General features: G+C 41.2%; 1 protein-coding gene across 1 annotated transcript in view; it reads right to left on the bottom strand.

The window, feature by feature from the left end:
• Positions 1-13,524, bottom strand: part of Thegl (theg spermatid protein like) — a 49,634-nt gene extending 36,110 nt beyond the window's left edge. The window contains exon 1 of the mRNA XM_015481767.2: positions 12,906-13,524. Coding sequence (XP_015337253.1) covers positions 12,906-13,524 — 619 coding nt within the window. The remainder of the gene's footprint in view (positions 1-12,905) is intronic.
• Positions 13,525-19,225: the final 5,701 nt, after the last annotated feature.

Genomic DNA, 19,225 nt, shown 5'->3' with positions numbered 1-19,225 from the left:
AAAAATACGTTTTACTTGTAGATGGACATAATATCTTTATTTATTTTTATGTGGGGCTGAGATTCAAACCCACTGCCTCACGCATGCAAGGCAAGTGATCTACCACCAAGCTACAACCCCAGTTCCTTGTTTTTTATTTTGAGATAGGGTCTCACAAAGCTGCAGGATAGCCTGGAATTTCTGATCCTCCTGCCTCAGCCTCCGGAGCAGCTGGGGTTACAGGCGTGTGCCACCGTGCCCAGCTAAGCAGGTGCCCTCTGGCATCAGAATGGATCAAACCCCAGTTTGTTAGTTTCTCAACTGTGCAATGTGGGTAGATTGATTTCTCTGAGATGTTTCCTACTCTCAGATTGGAGGATAATAGGTCTGTAAAAATTACAGACACACATATATAAATTACATATACATACGTATAAATGTGCACACACATAGACATACACATATATAACACTTTGCATATAGTAGGTGAATGGTAATTGTAATTATTAGTTACAATTAGTTACAATTATCAATGGCTTTCATAGAGTGCTGTAGAAAAACTACTATTCACACAACTGTGGATTGTGCCTCTATGTGCAAGCTTGGAGTGAGTGTGGAGAGGAGACGAATGAATAAAATATGCCTGTCTTCTCAAGGAGTTTGCAATCTACAGGAGACAGGTGAAAAACTTGGGGGGAAAATGTAAATGGAACTTTTAAAAATTTTTTAAATTTGTTCTAATTAGTTATACATGGTGGTAGAATGCATTTTGATACACTGTACACAAATGAAGCATACCTTCTCAGTCCTATAGTGGTACATGGTACAGAGTCACACCTGTAGTATTATCATACATGTATATAGAGTAATAAATGTCTGTCACTCGCCCGTCCTTCCCATCCCCATAACCCCACCCCACCCCACTTCCTCTGCCCAATCTAAAGTTCCTTCATTCTTCCTTAGTCCCTCTCCCACTATGGATCAGCATCGGCTTGTCAGAGAAAACATTTAGCCTCTGGCTTTGGGGGACTGGCTTATTTCATGATAAGCATGATATTCTCTAACTTCATCCATTCACCTGCAAGTGCCATAATTTCATTCTTTTTCAGGCTAAGTAATATTCCACTGCATATATGTACCACAGTTTCTTTATCCATTCATCTGTTAAAGGGCATCTAGGTTGGTTCCATAGTTTAGCTATTGTGAATTGAGCTGCTATAAACATTGATGTGGCTGCATCACTGCGGTATGCTGATTTTAAGTCAGCAATTTAACTGGTCTTGGGTGTGGCCTGGGACCACACCCAAGTATAAACTGGGTATAAACTGAGGAATGGGATACTGGGTATGGTGGTTCCATTCCAAATGTTCTGAGGAATATCCATACTGCTTTCCAGAGTAGTTGCACCAAATTGCAGTCCCACCAGAAATGTATGAGTACCTTTTTCCCGACATCCTTACCTACACTTATTATTGCTTATATTCTTTTTTTTTTTTTAATATTTATTTCTTTTAGTTATTGGCGGACACAACATCTTTGTTTGTATGTGGTGCTGAGGATCGAACCCGGGCCGCATGCATGCCAGGTGAGCGCGCTACCGCTTGAGCCACATCCCCAGCCCCAATGCTTATATTCTTGATAATTGCCATTCTGACTCGAGTGAGATGAAATTTTAGTTTTGATTTGCATTTCTCTAATTGCTAGAGATGTTGAACTTTTTTTTTTTCATATGTTTGTTGATCAATTGTATTTCTTCTTCTGTAAAGTGTCTGTTCAGTTCCTTAGCCCAGTAAATGGAACTTTTGAACTCAAGTATTTTCTATCCCTCTACTTTTTAAGTCTACACTGACTGAAAGCTATGAAAAAGGAAGGAGTAGTTTATGTTCTTATGCTGACATCCATGAGAGTTATGTTTGTTCCATGGATTTTTCATGGATGTATTAACTTTGGTTTTCAGTGTTATATACACAGTATAATAATGACCATCTCTAAATACTGACAGTGACAGCTGGACATGGTGGCACATGCCTGTAATCCCAGCAACTCAGGAGGCTGAGGCAGGAGGATTGTAAATTAGAGGCCAGCCTCAGCAATTTAGCAAGACTCTGTCTCAACATAAATTAAAAGGGTAGGGATCTAGCTCAGAGGTAAAGCATCCCTGGGTTCAATCCCTATTATTTAAAAAAAAAACTGAAAATATGAATGAATAACACTCCTTCCTATTGACCTCTCTTGCCAGAATGTCTCCTCCATAGCTTTCACTCTTTCAAAAAGATTTTTCTGGTGTTGTCTCATTAACTGGTAGGATTGAATAGCTCTCAGAGGGCCAATGTTAGCTAATGTCCTAAGCAAAGCCATGTTATAATCATCTCCAAACTTATCTGTGCATTAAAATCATCTGAGGATTAAAATCAACGAAAAAATAAATATTAAAAAGGTCCCAGGCCACACCCAAGACCAGTTAAATTGCAATGACTGGAGGTGGGACACAGGCACCTGCATTTTTTGAAGCAGACAGGTCTGGGGACCAACATGATATTACTTAATGGCTAGATCACTGTCTGTGGGATCCGACTGCCTAGAACCAAATCCTAGCTCTAACTCTGATCCTGAGCATATTTACTTCCACTCTCTGTAATTCACAAAGTAGTTCTCGCCTCACAAGGTTGTTATGTGAAAATAATAAGTGAGATAATAAATGTTAAGCACTCTGCATACTGCCCCAATCATGGTAAATACACAATAAAGGGTAGCTATTATTAATTCTAAAAATTAGTATATTCTTTTTAAACTTCTGCAGATTAAACACTCACACACACACACACACACACACACCACACATTTAGAGCTGGGATTGTGTCTCAGAGGTAGAGCACTCACCTAGCCCATACAGGGCCCTGGGTTCCATCCTCAGCAACACATAAAAATAAATAAATAAAGGTATTGTGTCCAACTACAACTAAAAAATAAATTAAAAAAAAAAACTTAAGAGAAACACATTTAAATTATTGTAAAGTAGTTGTTTAGGAAGCATTTCCCCTAAGGGTTCCAAAAATAAAGATAAATATTATTGAAGTGTAAAACCAATTATGAACATGTACTTGTCTGAGTGAGCTATGCCACTAACATACACCAAACATGTTTGTGATGACAGACTTTATTGAATAAAAATGAATCCACAGGTTACATCACTTTCAGTGGCAGCAGTTCACTGAATATTTGTAGGTCACCCTGTCGTCATAAACCAGGCAAACACAAGTTTCTCTTATTCCAAGGGTAACTACTAATATCTGTAACACTCTAGTTGCACATCAATTACACACACAATTACATACACAGGTTACAGAAAGGCTAAGAAGTTTAAGGTAGCCCCAGGGGTTCAAAGTCAAAGAACAGATACAATGTGAGGAGTCACTGTAGGTGGTCAGATAAGATCAGGAACCAAAAAACAGGAATTTATTCTAGGCCCAGCTCTGGAAGGCAGTTTCAGAGTGTCAACTTAAGATGTCAGCTTGGCGTGGGCCTTGCATGGTCATTACAGGCAGGAGAAACCATGCTCTGCTGAAGCCAGAGGACAGAGATTCGGAAGGTTGTCATTGAGGTGATTTTCCTGGGAGAGTGAGTGACCAGGTGACAGGGTCAGAGTGCCACCATGCCCGGTCTCAGGGTACTTCTCCTTTTAAGGGCCTTGGATGAGACGGTTACCTTTTTTGGAGGTCCAGTGTGTTTGATAAGCGGATAGGTCTGGTTATTTCAGATATGAGATTGATACATCCGTGCATCCATGTTCTTCTGATTAGTTCACAATAAGTTCACAGGAGGTCCTTTTCATTAGCATGCTTAATTTATCAGTTTGTGCTTTGTGGCTGTGCTATTCAGATGGTAATCATTTGCTGGTACAAACCAGGTGTAGAGTCATTTGAACTCCGTACTTGTTCTCAAAATGGAGTAACTCATGGGAAACTTCTGCTTTATAAAACGGAGTAGCTCAGGGCTAGGCAGAGCCTGAAGCCTACTGAAGCCTACATCCCGGCCTGCTCTCTACAGCACTCATGTGTCTTCACTGGGTTCTTTGTCTATACCCGCCCTTATTTGAGATTGCTTACATAAACACACACAATTATACTACAGTAGGGTATATCTACTTTAAGATGAAAAATTCCAGGACAGAGGCACAAAAGCAAAAGGGAATGGAAAATAAGATAAAATGAGAAATCTGTAATAAAATCCAGCACTGGGGCTGGGATTATGGCTCAGCGGTAGAGCGCTCGCCTAGCACGGGTGGGACCCAGGTTCAATTCTCAGCACCACATAAAAATAAAGGCATTGTGTTGTGTCCATCTACAAAAAAGATATTCCCTCCCACCCTCCCTCTCTCTCTCTCTCAAAAAAATAAATAAATAAATAAATAAAATAAAATAAATCCAGCACTGCTGATCTGACATTCAACCATTGAAACTTCTCTTACTTCAGTAGCCCCCACCTCTGGTTCTGTTTTTCAGGGGGTCTGGTCAATGAAAGCCCAAAAACTATTAAATGGAAAATCTGGAAATAACAAATTATAAGTTTCAAATAATTTTTATCAGTATATTGTTATAATTGATCAATATGACAATTAAGACTATTTTATTGTTATTCAACTGTTTTTCGTAATCGTTTACTGTGCCTAGTTTATTTAAAAAAAACCAAACCTTTATAATAGATATTAACACATAGGGAAAAAAACAGTGTACATAGGGTTCAGTACAATGAATGGTTTCAGGCATCTGGGGACCATCTTGGAAAGTATCCCCCTGGATAAAAGGGAACCACTGTATAGAAATGTGGAGGTTTGGGACAAGGAGAGGGAGCAGGGGCTTCATCACCATTTATTTCTTGGTTTTCGTCTCTCGTGGGTTATCCGACCTTTTGCAAATGTGAGCCCAGAAGACTCGCAGACTATACGATTTGTCTACCGCGGGGGCTTGGTCTTTATGGACACCTCCACAGTCCTTCACCTTTTTCTGAAGTGCCACACGACAGGCCTTGGACCTCAGGTGTGTTGGCCACCAATTTGAGGACATCATCTAGGAGACACACAGGTGCTGCTTGTGAGCTGAACATTGGATCCCTGTTGCAGGTGGAGATGTGGCTGTGCAGGTGCAGGTGTGGGGGTGAGGTGCAGATGCATCACAATCTCCACCAGCATCTAGCGGTGGTGGAGGTCCCCAACCCCTGGCGCCTGGGGCGGCTCTGCGAGAGCAGGTTCAGACAGGTGAGGGGGCCAGGAGGGCTGCGTGGGTGGCTGCACCCTGCCCGAGGCCAGAGCCGTGCACTGCATTAGATATTGAAATCTTATAGAAATTTCTTCCGTGAGGTCTTACAGATGTTACACAAGGCATAAAATAAATTATAAGACTCGATCAAGGAAAGGAAAACAGAGGTTTCTTTGTTTCCTATTTCAAAGTTTGCTCTTGGTATGTGTTCCATGAAACCCAAGTTAAAACAAGAACATTCCCACTAACTTACTATAAATGACTGAAAATAAGGCAAGATTCCCCTCCAAACAATTATTCTTCAGAAAAATGGAGGTTACCTTAAATGTAAGTTATAATAAGAACCCATCTATGAGTCACTTTCTCAATTTTTTATTTTTCCAGTAAAAACTGGTCAAGAAAAATATATTAGCCTGAAACAACCTCAATAAATGCAAGAATGGGATCATTACAGAGTTCTCCCTGTCAAAACCAGCAGGGGGAAAGTAAAACACAATTAAAAAGTAAAATAAAATTAAAGTGGAGGGGAAGAGGTGAAAATTTTAAAATAGATTTTGCAATTATTCTTGGAGATCTTGTATTACAGTGGTGTTGGGTGCTGCTCTAAACAAGCTTTAAACATTATTTTAAAAAGCAAAATGTGAACACAAAACACGACGATCAAGAACAGATGATTGTACATGGTAAAACTTTACTCCAGGGCACCTCCAGGGCAATTTCTTTAAGCTCTGGCCGTGGCATTGCATGAATGGGTTCTGATGACTTATGGCACGATTTCCAGCAAGAACATCAAGCACAGGTTCAAAAGTGCCCCGAATTACTCCTAAGAAAATAGCAGTATCTAGGCAATATCCACTGCTACAACTATCAGGGAAAGGTAGATGGTGGGATCAAGCTGACCTCACCTGAACCCACTCATCGTCTTAAATTCATCAAGAGAGGGAGAGCCAGACTTCACATACCTGGCTCCAAGGGTGAGGCCGGAAGAAGCACACAGCACCAACCACCAATAATTCTTGCCAAAAATAATTTACTCTGAATCTCAGCGAGACTCTTAATCTATAACCATGGTTTGCAAATAAATTGGGGAGTTTAAGACATCACAAAGAATAAAACAAATTCAGAATATAGGATATTTTATCCAATTTTTCTGACAAATGGCACTTCAAAAAGATAGTGTAAGGGAGAGTGATAAAGAATAACAGACTGAAGACACTGTAACTCTCAAGTACACTGTGTGGCTCTTGTTCCAGTGCTCGTCAAACAAATCAGCTGTAATACATTTTGAGATAAATTAGGGAAGCTTAAGTATTTAGTAAGTATTACCTGGTTTTAGAGAAAATTTGTAAATTCTTTTTCAGTGTAATAATGTCATAGTAATTATTTTTCTTAAATATTTAGCAGTCAGAGATGCACACTGAGGCATTTGTGGGTGAAATGACATAGTGTCTTTTATTATCTTTTTTTGAACTCAGAGGCACTCAACTACTGAGCCCTATTTTGTATTTTTTTTAGAGACAGGGGCTCACTCAGTTACTTAGCACCTCACTTTTGCTGAGGCTGGCTTTGAACTTGTGATCATCCTGCCTCAGACTCCCAAGCTGCTGGGATTACAGGTGTGTGTCACTGTGCCCAGTGGTTATTATTTTCTTTAAATAAATTTATACTATAGGATTGTCCCCAAAGTCTGGAAGAATCAGTGGGGGGGAATTACCTAGATGAAACAAGATTCAAGAAATGTTAATACTTAATGAAACTAGGTGATGAGTACACAGAGGTTTGTTATGACAGTCTCAACTTCCTGTGTTTGACATTTTCCATAATTAAAAAAAAAAGACTTTCAAGTTTCTATCTAAAATCACTTAGAAAAAAAAAGGATATGCCCTGAAAAATATGTTAAATTATTCAAATAGTGACATTAATGATATCAAATATGAGGTAAAAAGCTTTTTCATGAAATGACATTAGAAATAAAAAATACTTCTATATTTAACCATTTAATATGTCATCTTAATTTTATATGTATAACTAGATTAATGCAACTATAAATATACATTTGCCTATTTGGCCTTTATTCCTAAACGTTTATATATTGTATTAGACAGCTTTTCCTAGCTGTGACTGAAATACCCTACAAGAACAATTTAGAGGAGGAAAAGTTAATTTTGGCTTATGATTTCAGAACATCATGGGGAAAGGGCCAGTCCTGAGGAGCTCTGCTTACCTCCTGATGGCCAGAAAAAGGGTGGGGGAAGGGCCTGTGAGGCAGGACAACCCTTCCAAGCATACCTCCAGTGACTACCTCCTCCAGCCATGCCCACCTGCCTATAGTGACCACTCAGTCCATTCAAACTAGGATGGACTAATTAGGTGACAGTTCTCATAATCTAATCATTTCATCTCTGAATATTCCTGCATGAACAAAGGAATCTATGGGAAACACCTCATGTCCAAACTATAGCAGTTATATATAAATTGGCAAAAAAAAATCTCCTTATACTCAAAAATATACAGTAATCACACTTCAGCAACATCTTGTAATGTCAAAGTAAGTAGTCGTATCAACATACAGACTGTTAGAACTAAAGGTATCCAGAGCGATTGGCTAGTCTACCTTCCTCTTTCCTTAGAAAGGAAACAATTATGACAAAACAAAAGTAAATTCCAAGTTTCTGCCTCCTAGCTCAGTGCTCTTTCCAACAGCATCCAGCTTCTGAAATCCCCAGTACTTGGCCAGAGTCATGACTCAGGCACAGCAGTGTGCAAGCATTCAGATTTCTCTGGGAGCAGCAAGGAGGATTTCACACATCTAACTGGTCCTCCCTGGCTGATCTTCCTATAGTACAACTCCATTGTCACCTCCTGGCCCTGAAATATTCCCCAGATCCTTCTTCTATAGACAATAACTGCCAGGTGCGATGGTACATGCCTTTAATCCCAGAAACTCAGGAGGCTGAGACAGGAAGATTGCAAGTTCAAAGCCAGCCTCAGCAAAAGTGAGGCCCTGCCTTTAAATAAAATACAAAATAAAACTGGGGATGGGGCTCAGTGGTGGAGTGCCCCTGAGCTCAATCCCCAGTAACCAAAAAAAAAAAAAAGAAGAAGAAGAAGACAATAACTGCTGTTCTTCTTTCTCCCACTAAAGACCAGTCTGGCCCCCTGCCCGTCAGGTCACTGTAGTATTTCACAGACTGTGCATCAACTGATACAGCTTTGGTTGCTGGCCCCACTACTCTCTACCTTTTTATAAAATACTGAGTCTCAGGTTCCTTGTCTGTAAATCAGGGACAAAAATACTTCCCAAGGTGGGATAAGACTGAGAGATAATTGTTATGATTCAGCTGAATGTTCACATCACTCATCTGGACCCTGTTAAATTTTGTTATATTTATGTCTGCATTATTTCTCTTAGATTGTCAATGTGCTCTGCTTGATTTTACACTCCTTGAACCATGTGGTGTACATAGATGCATAGATGTCTTATTTCTCTCATTGTTTAGGAATACTAATTCCTATACCAACACTTACTGTAATGTTTACTGAGCACTTAGAGTGGGCCAAGCACTGTGCTGAGCTCTTTATCTTCATTGCCTTTACTTCTCTATCACCTAGAACAGGCTTCCCTGTGCAATGAGGGGGAGAACAGTGTGCTAGTGAAGAAGGCAAGGTTATTTTTATGGGGTCTGTCTGCCTGGGTTCCATCTCTGCTCTGTTTCTGTTTGTATGAGCTTTGGCAAGTCATTTAACTCCTCTGTGCCTCAGGTTCTTCATCTGTAAAATGAGGACACATATAGTACTTACTTCAGTGGGTTGTCTTTTTTTTTTTTTTATGTACTAGGGCCTGAACTCAGATACTCTACCACTGAGCAACATCTCCAGCCCTTCTTTATTTTGAGACAAGTTCTCACCAAATTGCTAAGGCACACCTGTCTTTACAAAACCAAAANTTTTTTTTTTTTTTTTTTTTTTTTTTTTTTTTTGGTACTCAGGATTGAATCCAGGTGTGCTTAACCAGTAAGCTACATCCCCAACTCTTTTTCTTTATTTATTTTTTGAGACAAGATCTCATTAAGTTGCTTAGGACCTCACTAAATTGCTGAGGCTGGCTTTGAACTTACGACCCTCCTGCCTCAGTCTCCTGAGCTACTGGGGATTACAGGCAGGCGGCAGGACCTATCCTTACATTGTTTTTTAAAGGCGTGCTCTCTCTCTAAGTTCTTCTTCTTTTTTTTTTTTTTTAGTTGTAGTTGAACACAATACCTTGATTTTATTTATTTACTTTTATGTGGTGCTGAGGATCGAACCCAGTGCATCCCACATGCCAGACAAGTGCACTACCTACTGAGCCACAACCCCAGCCCTTAAAGGCTCTTTAAAGTAAGATTCCTGCTTGCTCTAGGTGCACTGTTGTGCAGTCCTGTTATATAATGGGCATCACCATACAAACAACATTGGGACTCTCTTTGAAATACTAGGGCAGGGTCTGTTACTACAGTTCACTCTTTCTTGCTCCTCTTCTAAGCACACCTCCCTACCTGGTGCTGCTGCCTTAGAACCTTAGCTCAGGGTCATTTGGGAGAGAGAAAAGAGAGAGCATGGGAGAAGGTTGAGACTGCAGAGGGAGAAAGAGGATGAGTCCTTTCATATATTAAGCCACAAGGCTGAGGTTTCTGTTCCAACTAGTGCTCAGAAACACCATATTGCCACACTACCTATTTCGAAAAAGGATAAATTATGCCTCCTCTCACACCCCTAACTTTCCACAGATGTCACTTTTTGTCCCTTTAACTTCAAATCTATTTTTCATGTTCACTTTCATTTGGTTCATCCATGGGAAGATGGCACAGGCCACTGGACAGCCCCTGAGAACACTGAATTTATAATTTACACCATACACTGCATGAGCTGGCAAACCACGGAAGATGAGTAAGGAGAGACAGAAGAATGCAAGGTAGTAATAAAGATTAGTAGAATCAGCTGGGCACCGTGGCACATGCCTGTATTCCCAGAGGCTCCGGAGGCTGAGGCAGGAGGATCGCAAGTTCAAAGCCAGCCTCAGCAACAGCAAGACACTAAGCAACACAGTGAAGCGCCATCTCTAAATAAAAGAAAAAATAGGGCTGGGTATATGCCTCAGTGGTCGAGTGCCCCTGAGTTCAATCCTCAGTAACAAAAAAAAAAAGGTTTAGTAGAATCAATGAATCAGACCTCCGACCATCAATGGGTCAGACCTCCAACCATTGAGCAGGAAAGATAGGACATGGTTAGAGATCAAAGTGCTCATGACAGAGATTCAGGAAATGGAACAGCAATTGACAAGGGATAGAGTGGGGGGTGTCTGAGATGGGGAGAGAAACCAGATCATTCCACGTGAGGATGTCAAGGGATGTTGAGATTTTGGGAGGAGCCAAGTGGATCATCCATGGGGTTACTGAAATCTCCACATGCAATAGCAGGGGTGGCAGTAAACCAGAGCAGTTTCAGTGAAGTAGAGGAGAAAGAGGCCCAACCAGGTGACAGCTGAGGAGAGAATGAGAGGTGAGGAAATGGAGTCATTGAGCACAGACAACTCTTTTGACAAGTTCTGCAGTGAAGAACAGAAAAATGGTGGTGACGGTGGGGGAGAAAAGGTCTGAGGAAGACATGGGATCAAGAGTTATTTCAAGATAAGAGATTCTACAGTACTTGTGTATGTTCATAGGACAGATTCATTAGAAAGGGACAAAGTAGTTCTGCAGGAAGAGGGGATAACAGTAGGAACAAAGTTCTTCAGGAGACAATAGTGGAATCTAAAGCACAAATAAAGGATTTTGCTTTTCATAAAACAAGGCACAAAGCTGGTGTGGTGGCACATGCCTGTAATCCCAGCAGCTCAGGAGGCCAAGACAGGAGGATCATTAATTTAAGGTCAGCCTCAGCAATTTAGGGAGATACTGTCTCAAAATAAATAAATAAATACAAGAAAAAGGACCTAGATGTTGCTCAGTGGTAAAGCACACCTGGGTTCAATCCCTAGCACCAAAACAAACAACAAACAAAAGGTACATGTCTTCCCAGAAAAAAAAGAAAAAGAAAAGAAAAAGCAGAATCCACGAACCAGATGTGGGTAAGGCAATAGATTAATGGTAAGGAAATAAATTCATGATTGATTGCTTCTATTTTCTTGATAAAATTTGAGGCAAAGTCTGTAGCTGGATGAGGGTCAAAGATGTGAAGGTCAGAGGAGATAAAGAAGGTATTTAGTCATCATCTCAGAGACTGGGAAAACTAACCTACTAGGCAAATTGAGTTTGCTAGGAAGTACTACATGACCAGTTGTGATTTGTGGTAATGCAACTGAAATAAAACCATCAGCCTGATTGTGCAATTTGTATAGCAAGAGTAACTGCTAGGTGTAGGAAGAAAGTAGATGGATGGCTGGGTTTAACCAGAGTTGAGATTTTGGGCAGAGAAATGGCAGATAGCAGGAGAGCCAAAGGAGTGGCAGAAAAGTTGTAAGAGCAACCGCAATGATGGACCATGGAATTGAGGCTGGGTAAGGAGGAATCAGTGAGAACAGGGGATAAAAACTGGTTAGTCAGCTGGGCATGGGGGTTCACACCTGCAATCCCAATGGCTTGAGAGGCTGAGCCAGAAGGATCAAAAGTTCAAGGAAGCCTTAGCAATTTAGGAAGATTCTAAGCAACTTCATGAAACTCTGTCTAAAAATATTTATTTGCACCTCTTGCATGAAAAAAAAGGGCTGGGGATATAGCTCAGTGGTAAATTGTCCCTGGTTAAATCCCCAGTGTCTCCCTGACCAACCCCAGCAAACAAACAAACAAACAACAACAACAAAAAATGGTCAGTCAAGGGATTGGAGGTCCCATATGGATAAGAAAATTATTTGGGGTTGGATCATTAGTGAAAGGTCATGAGTGAACTGATGTAGTCAGAGCAAGGATTGGGGGGGGGGGGTCAGTACTGGGGATTGAACCCAGAGGCCCTCTATCATAGAATCACATCCCCAGCCCTTTTTATTTTATTTTAAACAGAATCTCACTGTTGCTGAGGCTGGCCTCCAATTTGCCATCATCCTGCCTCAGCCTTCTGAGATGCTGGGATTATAAGCATGCACAACCAAAGCCAGCTCCTGAGCAAGGATGTTTATCCCAAGTCCCATCAGCCCCAATACCATTTGAACTTGGGGAAGAGTGAAAGATAGTGGGCACTTAGGTGCACTGGGGAATATTTGCTCCAAGAATGTCTCTTCACTGGCAGCATGTGCCAAACACTGACAAAAATATCCTGTCTTCCAAGGTCCCTACCATTAGTTGGACAGTAACAGAAATGATGTAATCTTAAGTCTTAAGTGCAATAAAGGGGAATGATGGAAGGACCAACCAGAGGGATGCAGTGACTAGCTGCAGAGGAGAATTAAGAAGGGCTTCAATAAGGTAATAGCAGGTCTTCAAGGAGAGCTAAGGGGTCATCAGGTGATAGTGGAGGAAGAAGAGAGTTTGTCATTGCCAAGGTGTCAATATCCCATCAGAGTCCCTTGAAGTGCAGAGAGTGACTGCAGAGCAGTGGGTAGATGACACAAAACACTGCAAATTCTTGCGTGCACAACTTGACCCTAGACTTCCAGTTCTAGATGTGCAAGGTCGCAGGGGTGTGGGGAGCAACACCTACCATTCTGGGATGACCCCCGATACCGTGTCGGGCATCTGGTGATCAGAGATGGGGAGAACATCACCGCAGGGTTGTGAAACAGCCTTAACTCCTTGGCCTCGTGGGGCTTGCGGGGCTGGCTGCGCTCGTGGGGGTGGAGGGGTTCACAGGGATGGAAGGGTTCACGGGACTTGCGGAGCTTGCGCTGTTCACATGGCCTAACACATGGCCTAAGGAGCTTGTGAGGTGCACCTGACTCAAGGGTCTCAGAGGATGCGTAGTGTACCTGGGCCCTGGGTGGTGGGCGCTCCTTATAGAGTTTGTGGGGTCCAGAAGTTTGGCCGGACTCAGAGGATTTGGTGGATTCCATGGGCTCAGAGGTTTCTTCGGATTCCTTATACCTGTCGACCTCCTCATCCTCCTCATCCTCATCCTCGTCGTCCTCGTCGTCCTCGTCATCCTCGTCGTCCCCCTCATCCCCATCTTGCTGGTCTCGCCGCTTAGCCTCCTCCTTCAGATCGTCCTGCAAATCGAGAATCCTGAGCACTAAGGGTTTCTGGAAGGCTTCGGAGTTAGAGGACGTTTCTGTCTGCGTCACCTCAGACAACTCGGATGAACCTGAAAACCCTTGGCCCGCCATTGTGTCAGAAACCCTCTCGCGGAGGGTGGCCCAAGCCAAGTTCAAGGTCTTCAGGAGACTGAACTGGGTGGGGGCAGCCCAGGCCCCGCCCCTCCCCCCGCCCCTCGCGTTGTCCGGTTGTCATGGGGACCTTGGGCCTAACCCCAGCGCAGCCGGCAGCCAGAGCGTCCAGAGCAATTGTCTGCAGGGACCAGGCAAGATCCCCGAACTGAAACTCTTGGTTGCACAGCCCTGGGGCAGAACCTGTCAGCTTCCCATCTAGTTGCTTTACAACTCAGCAGAGGCAGATGGGTTAGATTTCAGAGGTTCCTCTATATAAAGGCTGGGAGCAGATGCAGAAAATTAAGACCTTCAATCACTAAGACAGTTTCTAGTAAATGCACATCAACCGAATAAGGATTGTGGGGAGAGGGCGGCAGCAGTGTGATGTTTGTTTAACATTTCAGAAAGATTTTTCCATTTTATCTCCACCTGAATTTCTACAAGCCGTCGCAAGGAAACACTGATAGGTTTTAAAATCCTACAACTTGTGTCCCATCTCAGGATATATGATCCATTGAAGTTTGCTACAAATCATTACTTTTATCTTGTGAAGAACACAATTGTGTCCTCTGTGTGTACATTAATTTGTTGTGATACACACACACACACACACCCCAGGGATTGAACCCAGGGGCACTTAACAACTGAGCCACACCTCTAACCTTTTTTAAAATCTTTGAGAGGGTCTCCATATGCTGCTTAGGGCCTCACTAAATTGCTGAGGCTGGCTTTGAACTTGCTATCCTCCTGTCTCAGCCTTTGAAGCTGCTGAGATTACAGGTGTGTGCCACGATGCCCAGCAAGTGTGATGTCTTTTAAACCCAGTATACCACAATTTTTGTAATCTTGGTTTTGGCACTGCCCTCACCCTTCTTTTTTAAACGAATATGCCAATATATTTTAAAAATGTAAGTGGCCTGGGCTTTTCATAATCTTTGAGAACTGCATTTAGCCTTTAAGTCCATGATGGTGTGGGAAAGAAGTGGTGGCTTTCAATAATGTGTTTATTTTCAAGGGAGGGGACTAGAGGTGTTAAGGAACAAGTCATCTGTCAAAATATATAGTAAACTAAGGACCCCTTTTGCATATTACTACATAATCCTTAGATATACTTTGTCTTATAGATGTGAAACATCTATATTCACATTTTGGATTGTGAATGTTATCTAGAATGAAACTAGGAGATTCTTTCTAGTCTGGCATATGCATATGTAAATCAGGAAATCTACTCCTTCAGACACATTTTGATATAGTGCAATATTGTACTGAGATTCAATAGCTAGCTATCTTCAGGGAGTTTTATAACCCAACCCATAAACAATCAGGAAAGAATTATATAAACTCACCTTAAAAAGCAGGATGGCCCCTAAATCAGAAAAAGCTGCCCACCACTAAAAGAAATGTCTTTAAATAGCCAAAGAGCATATCAGAAATATTTTGAAAAAGGGGTTTCAGCTAAAAAATGGATGTATGGGAGTCAAAGAGACTGCACCTATCAAAAACTGCAGAGGTTGGGGCCTGGAGTGTAGCTTAGTAGCAGAGGGCTTGTTTATGTGGAGGACCTAGGTTCGATCCCCAGCACCTCTTCCAACAACTCCCTCCCCAGCAAAAATGCAGAGGGGAAAGGACCTAAGCCAACAGAAAGCAACTGTTACATCCTGTTCTTCAGGTCCTCTTGATATGGATATATGATCTGGCACCACTATACTTCAAAAGATCCATGCTCCCAAGACAACTTTCTGGCAGCTCCCAGCTTCCCAGGGAGTCTGTTTACTGGGAGAGATTAGTAATGATCACACAGAAAGAAATCTGGTCCACTTTACAGTTATATATTGACGCTCTGGTTTTATACACCAACCACATGAATCTGACTAATGTCTTTCCTGAGAAAAATTTAGGAATCAATCTTTATTCTCCTTTTCTATCACCTTCTCCCCATATCCAATACATAAGCAACTCCAGTTAACTCTGAAAATACATGTCTTCAACGCATCCCTTTCTCTCCACGTCCAGTCACTGACCTAGTCCACCCCATCCAGTAGGCCTTCTGATTTCTACCTTTGTCCAGCTCCAGTCATAACATTCCAAACATTCATAGAGAGAGAGAGAGAGAGAGAGAGAGAGAGGACACACTTGTAGTATAAGTGGTCCCACAATCTAGTCCTTTTTCTCTCTAGTCCACTCTTCGGGTCATTACACCCTTGCTCTGTACATTCTAGTCTCCCTGTTCTTCTCTAGTTTGTCAAACTTTTTTCCATTTCAGCCTTTTCCTACACCTGTTCTGCTGTCTGGAGTTCACTTCTCACCACTCTTCCCATACTGGCTGTTTTCTATGCTGTAACTCTCAGGTTCAATACTACCCAAAGAGTCTTTCCAGCTCTTATTAATTTTTTGTATGTATGTACAATTTTATCAGTGAACATAATAAAATATTTTCAATAGCACAGAATTCAGCTGCTAGGATTTTAAAGAGTAAAATTTAATTATTATTTTTATTAGAGTATTATAATTATACGTAGTATTTGGGTTCACTCTGACAAAATTATACATAGCAGAAATTTTATTTCAATCCCCATCCCCCTTTCTTTTCCCCTCATTCCTCCCCCTTTTCTCCCTCCTCTACTGATCTTTGATTTCATTTTTTTAAATTGCAGTTGGACACAAGACCTTTATTTTATTTATTTATTTTTATGTGGTGCTGAGGATGGAACCCAGTACCTCGCACATGGTAGGCAAGCGCTCTAACGCTGAACCACAACTCCCGCCCCTAACTCCTTTATTTTTTTTTTAACAATTTTATTTTTATTTATTTATTTTTTTTTAAGAGAGAGAGAATTTTTTTAATATTTATTTTTTAGTTTTCGGCGGACACAACATCTTTGTTTGTATGTGGTGCTGAGGATCGAACCTGGGCTGCACGCATGCCAGGCGAGCACGCTACCGCTTGAGCCACATCCCCAGCTCAACTCCTTGATTTTTAATTGAGGTTTTCTATACATAAGGATGAATTCCCTCTGGTACATTTATATGTGTATATAGCATAATTTAATAAAATTAAATAAATTCATCCCATATTTCTTTGTTTCTGTCCTCCCTCTGTCCCTCTCATTCTCCTCTTTCTCCTCCACTGGTTTTCCCTTTATCTTTGATATCCAATCCCCTCCCCCCACTGCCTTTCTCCCCTTATTTTGTTCTAGCCTACACAAGAAAAACATTCCACCCTTAATTTTCTGAGTCTGATTTATTTCATTTAGCATGATTTTCTTCATTTCTATCCATTTACCTGCAAATGCTATTATTTTGTTGTTCTTTATGGTTGAGTAAAACTCCATTGTGTATATATGCCAAATTTTCTTGAACCATTCATCTATTGACAAGCATCTGGGTTGATTCCATAATTTGGCTTTGTGTGAACTGTGCTACTATAAACATTGTAGTAGCTGTTATTACTATAGTATGCTGATTTTAGTTTTAGTTTTTTCAGATAAATACAGAGGAGTAGGATAGCTGGGTCATATGGTGGTTCCATTTCTGGTTTTTTGAGGAAACTTCACACTGCTTTCCAAAGAGGTTGTACTAATTTGCAATTCCACCAACAGTGTATGAGTGTACCTTTTCCTCCATACCTTTGCCAGCATTTATTATTATTTGTATTCTTGATAACTGCCATTCTGACTGGAGTGAGATGAAATCTTAGTGTAGTTTTGATTTGCATTTCCCTGATTGCCAGAGATGTTGAATATTTTTTCATATAATTATTGACCATTTGTGTTTCTTCTTTTGAGAAATTTATTTAGTTCTTTTGCTCATTTATTGATTTTGTTATTTTTCTGGGGGGTGGAGTTTTTGAGTTCTTAATCAAAATCCAGGGTCAGAGGAGTAACTGACAAAAAATTTTTTCTCATTCCATAGACTCTCTCTTTACTCTCTGGATTGTTTCCTTTTCTGTTTAATTTGATGACATCCCACTATTGAGTCTTAGTTTTTATTTCTTGAGCTTTAGTGGTCTTGTTGAGGTAATTGATGCCTGCACCTATATGATAGAATGTTGACCCTATGTTTTCTTCTAAAAGTTGCAAGATTTCTGGTCTAATTCCTAAATTTTTGATCCACTTTGACTTTTGTGCAGGGTGAAAGATAGGGTCTAATTTTGTTTTTCTACATATGGATATGCCATTGTCCTGCACCTTTTGTTTAAAAGGCTGTCTTTTCTCCAACATATTTTTGGCACCTCTTTCAAGTATCAGATGGCTGTAAGTAGGTGGGTTTGTATTTGTGTCTTCTATTCCATTGGTCTTCATGTCTATTTTGTTGCCAGTACCATGCTGGTTTTGTTACTACAGCTCTGTATATAATTTCAGATCAGATATTCTGATGCCTTCTGCTTCACTTTTTTAAAAATATTTTTATTTGTATATTTACACAATACCTTTATTTTGTTTATTTATTTTTTAATGTGGTGCTAAGGATCAAACCCAGTGCCTCACACAGGCTAGATAAGCACTCTACCATTGAGCCACAACCCCAACCCCTGTTTCATTTTTCTTGCTTAGTATTGCTTTGGCTATTCTGGGTCTCTTATTCCTCCAATTAAATTTAAGGATTTTTTTTCTACTTCTGTGAAGAATGTCTGCTGGGAGCCATTAGCCAAGTAGGTATGACAATTTCCTTGCCAGCGTACCCCATGTTGCAGTGACATTGAATGTAGGTGACCATGCTCAAGGACCAAGGCGGATTAGGGTGTTCCCGGTTTAAGATAATCGGGTTTAGGGCGTTCCCGGTTTAGGTTCCAGGTTTAAGGTTTAAGATTATTCCTGCTGGGAATAGGGCGTATCCTGCTGCCTGAGTTCCCCTTGAGTTCTCACGGGATTTAGACAGTATTTTTTGGGAGACAGAAGCCCAGAGAACGTGGATTTGGGCAGAGAACGTGGATTTCCCCAGAACGTGTTTGTAGACAGCTGGTGTGAGTTCGGGAATAAAGAGTTGCTGTTTGAATCTACAAGCTGTGTGGTGGCTCGTGATTGTGTGCCCAGCCAGACTGTGGCATTTGTGCCCAGCCAGACTGTGGCAAATGTCTTTGGTATTTTGATGGGGATTGCCTTAAACCTGTATATTGCTTTTGGTAGTATGGCCATTTTGACAATATTAATTCTGCTTATCCAAGAACATGTCCAGCCCATATTAATTTTAAAGTATTCTAGTACCAAGTACAGTGAATGACTAGGAACAACTGATATTTTCCTGCCTAGACTCACTTCCCTCTTCTTTTGAAAGCAGACCACCTCCTTTCTATGAGAACATGGATTTCCTATGGTTTGAGGGAGCTAATCCTCCTTCCTACTCTGGATCCAGCCAATCTGGCCACAATAATCTGTTCAGGTATAAAGATGTGACCTCAGCAGAGCCAATCAGTGCCCCTCAATGAGATTTGCTGTCTGGCTGTTGAAAGAGGGTTCATAATATCCTGAGATCATGGGCTATATGAATAGCGTAGGCTTGATGTCAACAGCAATCATCTTACTACCTTGGTGAGGGTAACAAGAGTCTGAGTATTAATCCAGGCAGAGGTTAGCAGGACCAAGAGATGGAAAGACAGTCTTACTATCTCTGAAGCCCTGAGTCTACTCATGCTCAGGTTTCTCAGTATGATGAGTTTCCC

Source organism: Marmota marmota, unplaced genomic scaffold (assembly GCF_001458135.2).
Source record: "Marmota marmota marmota unplaced genomic scaffold, marMar, whole genome shotgun sequence".
Taxonomy (NCBI): Eukaryota; Metazoa; Chordata; class Mammalia; order Rodentia; family Sciuridae; genus Marmota; species Marmota marmota.
This window is presented reverse-complemented; position numbering and strand designations above follow the sequence as displayed.